This window comes from Anomaloglossus baeobatrachus, chromosome 9 (assembly GCF_048569485.1).
Source record: "Anomaloglossus baeobatrachus isolate aAnoBae1 chromosome 9, aAnoBae1.hap1, whole genome shotgun sequence".
NCBI classification, from domain to species: domain Eukaryota; kingdom Metazoa; phylum Chordata; class Amphibia; order Anura; family Aromobatidae; genus Anomaloglossus; species Anomaloglossus baeobatrachus.
The window spans coordinates 121881620-121896627 of NC_134361.1; the positions used below are offsets into that span (position 1 = coordinate 121881620).

At 43.9% G+C, this 15008-nt stretch overlaps 1 protein-coding gene across 1 annotated transcript in view; it reads left to right on the forward strand.

Annotated features, from left to right (window-relative positions):
• The window catches only part of AR (androgen receptor), a 1201765-nt gene that overhangs the window by 556654 nt on the left and 630103 nt on the right, over positions 1 to 15008 (forward strand). The window contains exon 2 of the mRNA XM_075323978.1: positions 3494 to 3645. Within this exon, the coding sequence (XP_075180093.1) occupies positions 3494 to 3645 (152 nt within the window). The remainder of the gene's footprint in view (positions 1 to 3493; positions 3646 to 15008) is intronic.

Genomic DNA, 15008 nt, shown 5'->3' on the forward strand with positions numbered 1-15008 from the left:
GGTTACTATAGTAGTATTATCAATACTGCCTGCCTTTCTGTCTCTCTTATGAGTTCCTTGATTTAATACTCACCCTTGTTATTTATTATGGCTGCAGCGACTAATTTATAGGGTTACACCTTAGTGTTCTGTATACTATTCTGCCCACTTAGGCTTCCCTGGGTTCTCCTTAGATACTATTACCCATTGCTATTTTTTGTCCTTTACATGCATGTGGGTGTTCATCCTTTTTTAACATCCAGCACTTTTCTTTTCATATTTATATTGCGTGTGTGAATCATTTTAACTTTTTTGATAAATAAAGAAATTAATTTTGGCATTCAGTCTTAATGCTCCTGATTATTTCCCTTTATAAGCTTGTTATGGAGTGGCTTTGTGTACAAATGAATACATAAGACGAGATGTGTATTGGCCAAATTTCTATGCATCTTATGATAAAACTGATGTGTTGGTGTGATGTCTCAGGTCAGTACGAGTTTGTAGACACTACATATGTATAGGTTTACTTTTATCTAAGGGGTTTGTCCAAAAAAGGTGGAGCACTTTTAGCGCCATTTTCCGAAACCCATAGCGTGATCATTTTTCGGGATCTATGGCTCAGTCACGACTTATTTTTTGCATGTCGTGCTGACGATTTTAATGGTACCATTTTTGCACAGATGCTACGTTTTGATCGCCTGTTGTGCAAAATTTGCGGTGACCAAAAAACGTAATTTTGGCATTTGCAATGTTTTTGCCGCTACGCCGTTTACCAGTCAGATTAATTGATTTTATATTTTGATTGATCGGGTGTTTCTGAATGCGGCAATATTACATGTGTGTATATTTTTATTTTTTTAACCCTTTAATTTTCAATTGCCCGAATGGGGGGTGATTTGAACATTTAGGGTTTTTTTTATTTTTTAAAACTTTTTTTAACTTTTTTATATTTTACTAGGTCCCTTATAAGACTATAACGATCAGCTGTCTGCTCGCTCTTCCATTTCTCCAGATCACAGCTACACAGCTGAGATCTGGAGAAAAGTGGCTTTACTCTCACACACTGCCCTCTGCCGGCAGTGAGAGAAAGTGACTCATGATAGCTACAGGAGTTATCACATGACCCTGTGCTACCATGGCAACCACCAGAAGTCACGTGATCACATCACTTTACTTCCAATAGAGGTTCGTAAGTTATGCTAATGCCGGCGTGCTGATACATCTCGAGGTCAGATTTTGGCAGCGAGACGTAAGGGATTAATAGACACAGGTGGAACGCGATTTCACTCACGCCTAGCAGGCACACATCTCAGCTGTTGAAATCAGGTGAGATGTGTGCAGATCGCCGTGAACTGCTCACGGCAGCCCACGAGGATTAACCACACTCAATCGATGACGTACCCAGTACATCATGTGTCATGAAGGGGTTAAGGCTATGGAAAGGCCAGCCCAATTCCTGCACCCTAATCCAATAGAACACTTGTGGAGTAACTTAAAAAAAATGCCGTTTCTGAGGCAAAGCCAACAAATGCAAATTGTGGGATGTAGCCAAAGCATTCTGGGCTGGAATAAGAGTTGACAAGTGCCAGAAGTTGGTTGACTCTATGCACCATAGATGTGAAGCAGTTATACAAATCTGTGGGTATATAACTAAATATTAGGATTTATAATTCCTGTGAATCACTAACCTAAGTAAAAAGAGGACAGATTTTGAGTATGTAAAGACAAATGCAGACACTTATTCTTTTGAACAGCCCAATATTTTTAGTCAAGTAGTTGAAAATTATATAAAAAAATTATATACATTTCTCTGCATGTTTTAATTTAGATAACAACAAGCAACCTTCCCAATGCATGGAAATATAAACTATTATAAAGATTTTTGGCTTAACTCATGTTTTTGTAGACACTACTATTAGTTTGAACACAACTGTCATGTTATTTGCCCTGATACAGTTTAGAGAGAGAGTATTATAGGAATCATTGATGGAAATAGTAAGAATTAGGTATGATGTTATGAGGGAAGTATAAATTATACCTTAGAGGAATATTAACCCCTTTCCGACCAAGGACGTACGAGTATGTCCTTAGGCATATCGTGGTAATCACCGCTGACTGCTGCGGTGAGTCGGCGGTGATCCCTGCCCATGTCCACTGATTTAAACAGCAGACATGTGGGGCTAATAGGCGTGCATGGAGCCACGATTCACCCGTGCCTGCTGTGACAGCGTGATTTAAATGGCCGCGGCGGGGATCACACTGTTCCTCGCTGTCATCAGAGGCCTTGTGATGCGATTACGGGAAGCCGATGGTTGCTATGGTAGCGACGGGTCATGTGATGACTCCTGTCACTATCGTGACGTACTTGTTGTAAGAGCTGACAGAGCAGTGTCTCTTAAAGGAACAATTCATTTTCGCTGATGCAGTTCTGATCAACACAAATGCACAAGCAATCAGACTGCTGATCCATAAAGTCCCCTTGGGGAATTACTAAAATAAATAAAACATGTAAAATAAAAAAATTTAAAAATATGAAAAAATAAAAAACCCTAAAAGTTCAAATCACATGACATTCGCCTCCATTGAAAATTAAACTGGTAAAAAAATAAAAAATATACACTTATTTGGTATCACCAAGTTCAAAAATGCCCTATTTATCAAAATGTAAACTCAATTAATCTGATTATTACAGAGCATAGCAAGAAAAAATTTCCAAGCGCCAAAATTATGTTTTTTGGTCACTCTAAAATTTTTTCTAAAATGTAATAACAGGCGATCAAAATGTAGCATCCGCACAAAAATGATATAGTTAAAAATTTCAGCTCAAAAAGAAAAAAAAAATCCATCACTGAGCCCCAGATCCCGAAAAAATGAGAAGGCTACAGGTCTGAGAAAAAAAAAAGAAGTGCAATTCTTTTTGGACAAACTTCTGGATTTTTTTAACCCCTTAGATGAAAATAAGGCTGTGTGCGCACGTTGTGTAATTTCATGCATTTATGCTGCGTATAGCACTGCAGCGTAAATGCATGCGTCCTGTGTCCCCTGCACAATCTATGAAGATTGTGCATAATCCTTGCGCACGATGCTTTTTTGAACGCAGCGATTTGGATGCTATCAAGATAAAATTACTGCATTGGTGACCACTGGCATGACAGGGAATTCGGCAGGGAAGTAATGCTTATATCTATATTTTATAATCATTCCTATGCTAGGTCACATTTTGCAAAATCCTAGTAAATTCATTTAAATCAATTGTTTTCAAAAGGTCTTGATTTTACTTGGTTTTTATATTTTTTTTCTTTTTTCTTTTTATTGCATTACCGTTTCATCAGTTAATCTTTGGAAATCTCTCTAAATCTACAGTACAGCTGCTTGAAATAACCAAACTTCTTACAATAATTGAAATAAAATGTCTTTTTGTTCAGTTAAATGTTCCTCAAGCTTTTTGTTTAGTTTATATCATAACAGGTGGTTTCTTTGCACTGAATAATTTGTCTTTTTGTGCATTCTCCAGGCTGGAAGGAGGCAGAGAACACCTGCTACCCATTGACTATTACTTCCCACCACAGAAGACCTGCTTGATTTGTGGAGATGAAGCATCTGGATGCCACTATGGAGCCCTTACATGTGGCAGCTGCAAGGTCTTCTTCAAGAGGGCAGCTGAAGGTAGAAATATTTTTTTGTATGCGTATTTACTACAGAGATATGAAATTGTATTTCATAAAAAACTAAGCCAATATTTGTTCTTCGTATTCTAATACATTACTTTGAAAAGCTTTTTCCAACCGGAGAGTGCAGGCAAGCATCATGCATAGTAAATTGACTCGTTTTCATGGTTTGCTGCCTCTTTGAGCAAAGCTGCACTTAATAATACAGTATGTGTAGAGGTTGTATCAGACAACACTGTTTAGACTGAAGCCTGCACCTCAAAAGTATTACATTACATGCGCACGCTGCAGTTTTTTCTGCACATAAACTACAACTAAAACCGCAACTTGTCAGAGAGAGCCTGGAAATGCAAAAAAACCCCACTTGTAATGTAGGTGCATTTTTGGTGTGTTTTTGATGTGTTCTTAGTGAATTTTTGATGAGTTTTTGGTAGTGCGTTTTTTAAAGGAGAAACAAAATATGATAGGATAGGCTAATGGATAGATAGCTAGAACAGATGATAGCTAGAACAAAATAGAAAGAATAGCTAGCTGGATAGATAGATAATAAGAACATATAGAATAGATAAAAAAGAACAGAATACATAGGAAGAAATAAGAGAACAGCTTGATAGAGCATTAGGCAGCTTGGCTAGCTGTTTGTTCTTTTTTTTTTTTTTAATTTTTGGGGGTAAAAAAAAAGGTTGTGGGGTTCCCCCCCTTTTTCATATCCAGCACAGGAACAGCAGCAGCTGCAGGCTGCAACCCTCAGCTGTCTTCTGTACCTTGGCTGGTTATGAAAAATAGAAGGGACCCCACGCTTTTTTTTTAATTATTTGATTTATTTTAAAAAAAAAATGACGTGGGGTCCCCCCGATTTTTTTTTTTTTTTTTGTAGTACCAGCTAAGGTACACCAGAAAACTGGGGGCTGATATTATTAGGGTGGGAAGGGCTATCATTATTTGCCCCTTTCCAACCTAACAATAGCCGCTCACAGCCGCCCTAGAAAAGGCGCATTCATTAGGTGTGCCAGATCTGGCGCTGGACCCAGCTCTTCCTAATTGCCCTGGTGCAGAGGCAATCGGGGTAATAAGGGGTTAATGAAGCCCATAGCTGCCACTAAATCCTAGATTAGTGATGTCAAGCGTCTGAGACTCCCCACATCACTAATCTGTAAGTAAAAGTAAATAAAACACAAACAGACAAAAAATCCTTAATTTGAAATTAAATAAAAAGCCCCCTCTTTCACCACTTTATTAACCCGCAAACACTCCTCCAGTTCCGAAGTAATCCACATGAGGTCCCACGGCGATTCAGCTCTGTTACATCCCTGTCCTGTCACAGTGAGCGGCCATAAGGTATGACTGCCTACTGTGGGTGTGGACAGAGCCGCAGCGATCAGAATGATCTGAGGTGAACCCCTGATGTCACAGCTACGGGTCCCGCAGTATGGCTTGTGTCACAGCAGTGGCGTTACGGGTTCACTGCTGTGAGTTTCAGGCCACTACGGAAGTGTACTGTACAATGTAGACATGCCCACCAATGGCTGTGATTGGTTGCAGTCAGACAACTGTCACTCAGCATAGGGGCATGTCTGACTGCAACCAATCACAGATGGGGGGATGAGTGAATATGTATGAAGCTAATGAGCGGGTCCAGAAGAAGATGAAAAACCGCTGGAGCAGTGTAACAGCCAGGGAATCGGCGACGGTGAGTATGTAGTGCCTGAAGAGAGAGAGATGGGAGAGAGAGAGACAGAGAGACACAGACATGCAAAATCACTCCAGCATTGATTTTGAAATTCTGGAACTAAGTTGGTGAGCTGCATTTTTGTTGACAAAAATGCGGGTAAATGCATGCAAAACGCACCATGATAGTATGCGTTTTTCCTTGCATTTTTCATGCCCTCATTGATTTCAATGGGTGACAAATGTTGACAAAAACACAAGAAAGAATGAACATGCTGCTTTTTTTGTCACACTTTTGTCAAGAAAAGCACTGACAAACTGCAACATGCGCATAGCAAATCTGACTTCTCAAGGACTTTGCTTTGAAGTCGAATATCAAAGTTCTGACAACAAAACTGCACCAAAAAAACGCAATAAAAATGTGTAAAAAAACGCAGCGTGTGTATGTAGTCTTAGTTGTGTAACACAAAAGTATATAGTATGTAACTCACCGCGGTGCATTTTTTTAGCATTCTTTCATAATACTGAAGCGTTTTCTGTGCACCTGACGTGTTTTTCCAAATGTAGCTCTATGAATCATAAAAGGTATGATTAATATTATAATTCCTCTCCATGTGGTTACTAATGGGTGGTACTACTATGCCTTGCCAGAAAATAAAGACCACTGCAGTGCACAAATATATCAGACACAAGTAAATGCTTTACAGATTTATAGTTGTATTGCATTCTGGTATCAAGTCAATCTGAAAAAATGGTAATAATATGATACGAAACGTCTGGGCTATCTGACAAAAAATACAAATTTATCCAAAATCTGTGAATGAATAAAATAACAAATGAACTTAATATTTCACTCTCCTTGACTCCACTCCCTGGCCAGGATTGAAAAGATTAATGTCGCATTTATCTGGCAGCTGACTGCTGAAGCTTATGATTGATTAGGTGATTGTTGACTGGAGATGAGCCACCACCCTAGTGTTCGAGTTCGGTTCATCGAACGGCGGGTTTGTTCATCGAACGTTCGACGAATGTTCGTCGAACCCCATTGAAAGCAATGGCAGGCAAACACACACTTACAAACACATAGAAAACACCTTCTAAGATGTCCAAAAGGTGACAAACAACTCACAAGACACCACAAACACATGGAAAAGTGACAAATACATATACTCATGCTGAAAGAAAAGAGCTGGACGAGTTAAAGGAGGAGGAGACACAGATGTAATAGTATCTCCAAATAAACATCGATGCCTTGACTGTGCAACTTGAGCCTTGCTCATTTTGGGCTTCCAATCTGGAAAAATGGCCTGAGCTCGCCACTTACGCTTGAAGATCTTGTCGTGTCCCGCAGCCAGCGTTGTCTCGGAACGTGTATTCAGTGCTGCTGGGGGTGTACTGACAGATAAGAGCACGCGTCTGTCCAGTGACAATGTGGACAGACTAACATTCATCAAGATGAACAAGTTATGGATCCGCAAGGACTTTTCTACCCCTGTGTCATCCTGGGGAGACTAAAGGCTTGTGGATTTTTGATTGTGCTTCATGCAAATCAACAATTTAAGTTTGCAACTGTGGGACAATTGCCTAAGAGGTTGACTTTCAGCATCTGCAAGCTGTTGGCTACAGAAATGCTGCCTTTCCTCCTGGTGGACACAAAGGATTTTCTGAGACCTTATGCCTGTCGCAGTGCCCCAGTACCAGATGCCTAGTCGCCACTACTCCTTCAAGAAAGGTGTGCCTGCGCTACACCAGCATGTCGTGTTAGAGTGGTGACCGAGGGCCATTGTAGTCGTGGCAGATACTGCCCTCTGGCTGTTGCGCAGCCCGGTACTCTTCCTCTGCGCCCCAACCGCTACTCCAGTGCAAATTAGTATTAAGTGCATTTTCTCTTCAGGCGTCACAGACACAAACACGGTCACAGGATCTTTTAACTAAATTTCTTTACTTGTCAACTTATATACATTCCTTTTTCTCGCCTTAGGCGTGCACATTTATTGAACGTTACAGGGAATATCTTTTTCTTTCCCACAAAATTTCATTTTTCTTTACATATCATCCGGCTGTTTCTCTGGTGTTTGGGCTCACATTGGGGTACCCAATTACACTAGCGACGGTAGACTCGACAGTCTTTTCAGTCAGTCAGGACCACTCTTCCCTCTAGAGGCCCACTGACTCTTTTCTCACTGAAGGATTTGTAAGATCTCACCAGGGTATAGCCACCCTTTTTCCAGATCGCTTTATATGTCCAAAAAAATAACCGGATTCAGCCCAGAAGGTCACACCAAATTAACTGGGCTTCTTCTTCACTACGCCTCTCACAGAGGCAGTGTACTTCTCCTCAGGGACCTTCCTCACCAACTGATTTCTAACCACTCTTTTTCAAACTAGACGCCTCTCCCTCACTGTTCGAGATCACCAGAGAAACAGCCCACACACTGTGGCCACCTAGTGGCCATTTGAATACATTACATTACACTATAACATGGACTTTACGTATTACACATTTTACATATACATCATACATACACATATACACATGCATTCATATACACATATATACACATACACATACACATACATCATTACATATACATCATACATATTACATATACATCATACATACATATACACATTTTACATATACATCATACATACGGTTCGGGGTGACCGAGCCTTACACCTTCTTACAGTCGCACACAACATCACCGCTTCCTTGAGAAACTCTGTGTGTGACAGGGTGCATTTCACCACAGATACGTGGAACAGTAAGCATGGACAGGGGAGTTACATATCGCTGACTGGGTAACTATGGTGAGAGATGGAGAAGGGTCTGCTGTACAAATCTTGCCGTCCCCACGAGTTGTGTGTCAATCCTCTGTATGTAGAAGTTCCTCCACTGCTTCTGCCTCGGTCCTCCATCTCCGCCCAAAGTCTGTCTGGTAAGGCCACCCGCGTTGTAACTGCGCAAAAGGAATCCCGCACACCTCCTTACTATGCTGGCAGCAGAGCTTAACGGCATCAGGCGGTCGACTCTTTACTTTGAAATGTATGGGAAATGTGAGTCCCCTCTGAGGAGTTGTGGACTGTCAGCTCTGGAGACAGAGTTTCATCAATGGTTGTCTCCACTCAACCTGCAGCCAGGGAAGGCCGTGTGCGACAATGCTGCAAACCTGGGTGCGGCCCTTCGCCAGGGCAATGTGACACACGTGCCTTGTATGACTCATGTGTTGAACCTTGTTGTCCAGCAATTTTTAAACCACTATCCCGGCCTAGATGGGCTTCTGCAGAGGGCACAGTGTAACGCCTTCCTGGATCCACAGACTCAGACGGGCTGTAAAGGATAGGCTAGAGGGAAGCCACTCACCAAGCAGGACCCCTAGAACCCTGAAACCCTTTAACCCCTACACAGGGATTTGGAATTACACAGGGCCCAAGGGGATCACTACCTGTGGAAGGCTGCAGTCCGAGAGAGTACTAGTCAGGCAGGGTCAAACCAGGAATTGTGGAAGAGGGACAGAATCCGCAGGCAAGGACGTAAGCAGAAATCAAGCAGTGGTGAAATCCGGATCGGGCAGCGAGGTACATAAACAGCAGGCAGGAGACTTAAGCCAGCTTTACACCTTACAATTAAGCATACGATATCGTATGCGATGTGACACGCCCCCATCGTATGTGCGACACGTTCAATTTGTCGACCGTGTCGCACAAACGATTAATTGCCGTCACACGTACTTAACCTTCCTTACGACCTCGATGTGGGTGGCGAACATCCACTTCGTGGAGTCAGAGGGACGTTCGTCATCACAGCGACGTCACACGGCAACCGGCCAATAGCAGCGGAAGGGCGGAGATGAGCGGGACGTAAACATCCCGCCCACCTCCTTCCTTCCGCATTGGCGGCGGGACACAGGTAAGATCTGTTCATCGTTCCCGGGGTGTCACACACTGCGATGTGTGCTGCCTTGGGAACATTGAACAACCCGATGTGCAATTTTTAGCAAATGAACAACGTGTATGCGATGAACGGTTTTACGTTCAATCGCAATCGCACGTAGCTGTCACACGCTACAACACCACTAACTATGCCGGATGTGCGGCACTTACGACGTGACCCCGCCGACACATCGTTAGATATGTTGTAGCGTGTAAAGCCCGCTTAAGTCAGGAAACAAGCGGTAGTCAGCACAAAAATCACAAAACAGAGCAGGGCGGAACAGGAACCAGAAGTTCAGAACTATCTCTGGCAGTGGTCAGCAGACAGGAGAGATATTAAAACGGGTGTTGTGTCTTCCCATAGGTTGTAGCTGGATTATGGTACTTTAGCTGGGAGACACCTACCACCTACAGTCAGCCAGTGGTACTGCAGATCTCAAGGAAACTCAGCCCAGTGGATGAGCGGTGCCTGCGCCCATCGGCATCGACTCCTCTCCCATAACCAGCATTATCCATGGCAGGAACACGGCATCGCCTGGTGATCGGAGTAGGAGTCGCTGGAGCGGACTTCAGTGGTGACATAACAGCCGTGTGCGACAATGCTGCAAACCTGGGTGCGGCCCTTCGCCAGGGCAATTTTTAAACCACTATCCCGGCCTACATGGGTTTCTGCAGAGGGCATGTTCACTATGTGCTCACTTCCGCCATTCACACCCCGTAGCTCAACGACTTGCATTGCTCCAGAAGTCTTTCGGCTTGCCAGTTCACAGGCTGAAATGCGATGTGCCGACATGCAGGAATTCGAATCTGCACATGTTGTAGCGACTGTGGCAGCACCGATGAGCCCTGCTGCAATATGTTATAACGTATAGCCTGGGCCAACGAAATCCAGAGGTGGGGCAGATCCCGCTGCCAGAGTGGTCTCAGATCAAGGACCTATGCAACCTTCTGCACAGTTTTGAAATGGCGACGAAGATGTTTAGCTCTGACATTGCCATTATCAGCTTGACAAATCCGGTCATCTACATGCTGGAGCACACTATAATCAGTATTCAGAGTCAGGTGGTGGGACAAGAGGAAAGGGAGGAAGTACAGGAGGAGTGATATGTGGAAAGGGTTAACAAGATCTCCGAGGTCCAGACTGTCAGAAGCACCAAAGCGTCAGGCATGCGATGGTGGGGGAGAGGGATTAACAAGGGCGCATGGTAGCAGCCAAACTGTTGAGAAAGGTGTAGAAGCCCAGAAAGAAATGGATGACGAACTGGCGATGGGCATGGAAGACTCAGCACATGAGGGACACCTTGATCACATTTCTGTTGTGCGAGTTTGGGGGGAGAGGGCAGAGGAAGGAAGCATGATTCTCACCTCGCCGCCAACAACACAGCGAGGACTTGTTTCTCCTGGATGCGCAAGACACATGACCGCCTTTTTGCTGCACTATCTACAACATGACCCTCGGATTGTCAGAATTCGAAGTAATGCTGACTACTGGGTTGCCAGATCCCCGGTACAAGACAAAATTTGGCAATATAATTCCTGCCATAGAAAAGGTCGTACATATGCAGGAGTATCAGCAGAAGCGACTGTTACACAATCTTAGATCGGCTTTTCCAATAAACAACAGTGGTGCACAGACTGAATATCACAGCTTTGTCATGGCTAGGAGGAAATGGTCTTTTACTTGTCCACATGTGAGGGACCGAGGGCTGGCTGCTGTGCTGAGACGGCGTTGAGTAGGGTGTCCCTGCTGAGTTGCACATTTGGTCATCTACAAAATGAGTGGAAAAAGGCCAAATGCTGGTGGAAACGGGAATAGGCGTGTTGGAAAGGGAAAAAAAGTTTGTGTCCGTGAGGTAGGTGGTAAAGCAACAGTAACATCTGCTGAAGAAACACCATCCTCCAGCCAAAATAAGATGTCTCCTTCTTTCCGTGGACAATCTGATATGATCCCTTTCTTACGGACATGACCATGGCTACCAAATGTAGATGAGGCACCAAAAGAGCAGGTGCTTGAATGGATCTCAAGTGCTCCATAAAGTGGCCTCTCCTCCACCTCAACTTCAATATCCCAAATACTTCATTCCTCTGTGGTGTCACCCCAATTGCACTTGCTTCCTACCAGTTCTCAAGTCTCCACCCACCCTGCTGAGTATGGGATAACAGAGATGGTTGAGTCTGCAGAGCTGTTCAGTCACACTATAGCCTGGGAATCAGAGGTCTGTGCCAAAGCTGCAGTGAGTCCAGACAAGGAAATGTTGTGCACTGATGCCCAGAAGCTTTGTGAGTCAGATCCATGCCCAGATAAAGAAGGTTCTGAGCATAATGTAGACCCTCATTCCCAAACTGTAACTCCTCTTGGTGGAGACAATGAGGAACATGATACATAGTTACATTGTTAGTTACATAGGTTGAAAAAAGACCTAGGTCCATCTAGTTCTGATGAGACTCAGATACCTTGGAACGACAACTTTACTATTCGGTCAGGACAGGAAGAGGTTGGCTCTGAGGACGATTGTAGTGAGAACACACAGAGTGATGATGAGTTTGGAGATCCCACTTACTGTCAACCCACAGTCAGACAGTTGATGAGGTCAGCAGAGCAGGTGGAGGAGGATGCTACTGACGACAAGGTTAGGTTGCGCCTTCCTGGACAGAGACTGAGTACTGGAAGCACGTGAACAACTGCATCCTCAGCCACAACTCTGCCTCTGAGCAGAAGTTGTGGTGGCTCTGCAGGTCACATGGGCTCTAAGCCTTGCCTTGCCTGGGCCTTATTTGGCATCACAAAGGATCACCCAACTCATGTCATCTGTAGGATTTGTCACCAATCTCTAAGTAAATGCCAAAAACTCACTAGTTTGAGTACTTTGTTCATGAACCGTCTCATGGATATGATGTGATGGGGTGAGGTTGCATTGATGACCTTTATCCACTGTGAATGCAAGATGCTTATTTGCCGTTCATTGTATGCATTGTTATTCACATGTAAAAGGGTAAGTGTATAAATGACCTTTATTCACTGTACATCCAAAAGGCTTATTTACTGTCTATTGTATGCATTGTTTCTGACCACCCACAAGGGGCCGCTGTTTTGCATCTACCTTTGACTGTTCGGTCACTATAGCAACAGCAAAACGGTCTTCGGCTGTGGACTTGGAGACCAGAGAAGGTGCTGTATGTGAGCTGAAGGAAAAGCGAAAGGTGTCCATAACAGAAAGGAGCCACCGCAGTAATGCTTAGGTGGATTGTGAGGAAACTCGTGTTAGAGTTTGGTGAGGAGGACCATAACGTGTGTGAGCAGCATCCTGTGCCGGAGACCTCCATTCTTCAGTTGCTGGCTAAACTGATTACCGTGAGAGGATATTCAAGTCTCTATGGCAGCTTTACACCACAGTACCCGAGTACGGTAGGCTGGGCCCAGGAGTGTATGCACGAACACTTTGTTTTGGTACCAAAACACACATCTTTTCTGCTTAGGCCGACTATATAGACAACTAGCTGTACTACCCGGCTTTGCCCGGGTTAATAACTGTTGTTAACAAAATAGAATATATTAACATTCCGGGGATAGAATGTATTAACGCCCGGGATAGTAACTGTCTCTCCATTTCTCTCCCATTCTCTCTGTCTCCCCCCTCTGTGTATATATATATATATATATATATATATATATATATATATATATATATATATATCTGTCTCTCTCTCTTTGTCTGTCTCTTTCCCTGTCTGTCTTTGACTGTCTGTCTCTTTCTCCGTCTGTCTCAATTTCTTTCCCTGTCTATCTCTGTCACTTTCCCTGTCTGCCTCTTACCCTGTCTGTCTCTTTCCCTGTCTGTCTGTTTCTCTGTGTCTGTCTCTTTACCTGTCTGTCTCTTAACCTGTCTCTCACTTTCCCTCTCTTTTCCTGTCTGTCTCTTTGCCTGTGTCTGTCTCTTGTGTCTGTCTCTTACCCTGTCTGTCTGTTTCTTACCCTGTCTGTGTCTGTCTCTTTCCCTGGCTGCATTGTGACACGCCAACATTCCATTTAAGGGCGTGGCTGCGGATTCTTCTGAAGTACTGGCTGCACTGTGGTTCTCAGCTCCATTCGCTTTAATGGAGGCAGGTTTTTTGGTGAATAATTGTAAAGCACGGGGTTAAAATTTCCCCTCAAAACATAGCCTATGATGCTCTCGGGGTCCAGAAGTGTGAGTGTGCAAAATTTTGTGGCTGTAGCTGCGACGGTGCACATGCCAATCCCGGACACACACACACACACACACACTTACTTTCAGCTTTATATATTAGATAAGACTTGCTGGCTCTGCTCTGTCAGTTTGCCAGTTACAGTTAAAATCTTAAAGGGACAGCGACACATGTTTGCATTGACTGTTGCTGTAGAAGATTGCCAGGACTGTGTTGCTGAGCTGTGTAGTTTGCCTTCCCACTGTTATCATCTGCCTTATCTGTGAGGCTTCAGCAAATAAGGGTACTCAGGGGGGTTAATGGGTTTTGTCTATGTTTAGGTAGATATGTTGTAAGCTCTTGTGCTACGCCACTAGTAGGTCGTGTTCTCACACACACACACACACACACACACACACACTTACTCCTGCTACCCAGAGGGATTACCAGGTATTAGGTAACTGTTTAGACAGTCCCTTGGTTAGGCAAAGGTTGGTGAGAAGGCGGTATAAATCGCCATTACGAGTGGCGCATCTTAGGGGTGTAGGCTTTTGGCCTTGTGAATAGATTTTTACTTTACCAAAACAAAAAAAAACATGCATTAAACAGACTAGAACAATCATTTATCGACCCAACTGCCTAGAGTCCTTTTCCTGATGCGTGGTTTAGCTGTATATTGGGGAGCCCACCATGTACACGACTTTCAATGAAGCATAAGTCGCAGTGGGAAGCTCACTGTGCTACAATGATGCCTAGCGGGGCGGGGCAACCACCGTCTGCCACATAAAATGCATCCGCGTGCTCTTCATCCTCTATGACTGTGGAGACAGCAGTCACACATTCTGTTTTCGCAGACCTTTCACCTTTTTACCCGTAACAGGCAGTGTGATTGGCAGGTCGTCAGTTGTTTTGGAAGTGGAAACAGCTGCTGGTGTTGAGCTCTCTCAGACATCGAGAGCACCACCTTTGGCAACATTATATCTTCGCCTGCACCTTCCTCACAGATTACCTGGGCTGGACTCGAGAGACTTGATAGCTTTCTTGACAGCAGTGGTATACCACTGACTATCACACACTGATACTATGCCCAACGGATTGCCTGGACTAGCTGCAGTTAAAAATTGGCTACTACAGATGGAGAGGTTGGGTAGCTTTCTTGACAGCAGTGCTACGCCACTATCACACACTGATACTATGCCCAAAGGAATTGCCTGAGCTGATTTGGACAGATGCTGTGAAAAACACTTGCACAGCGCTGACACAGACCTGCCTAGCAAAAATTGCTATGAACTGCTCTAATCTAGCTTTGAAAAGGAATGAAATTACAACTAGTCCCTACTCCCTAAACCGATGTCTCGATTGCACTTGATAGCGCCACAGCAGCAGCGGGAGTGGTGATTGACACACAACCGCAGCACTGAGATAATGGCGGCGATGGGGAAAATGGCCGGGTCTTATAGGGCAAGGACATGTGACATACACAGCCAATGACACATGCCCTTGCTTGTCTGCCAAAAATGCACTTTGCTGTGTGTGTGTGTCTGCGCACACTATATGCTGAATGTGGATAATATCATTATTAACATTGAATGACGT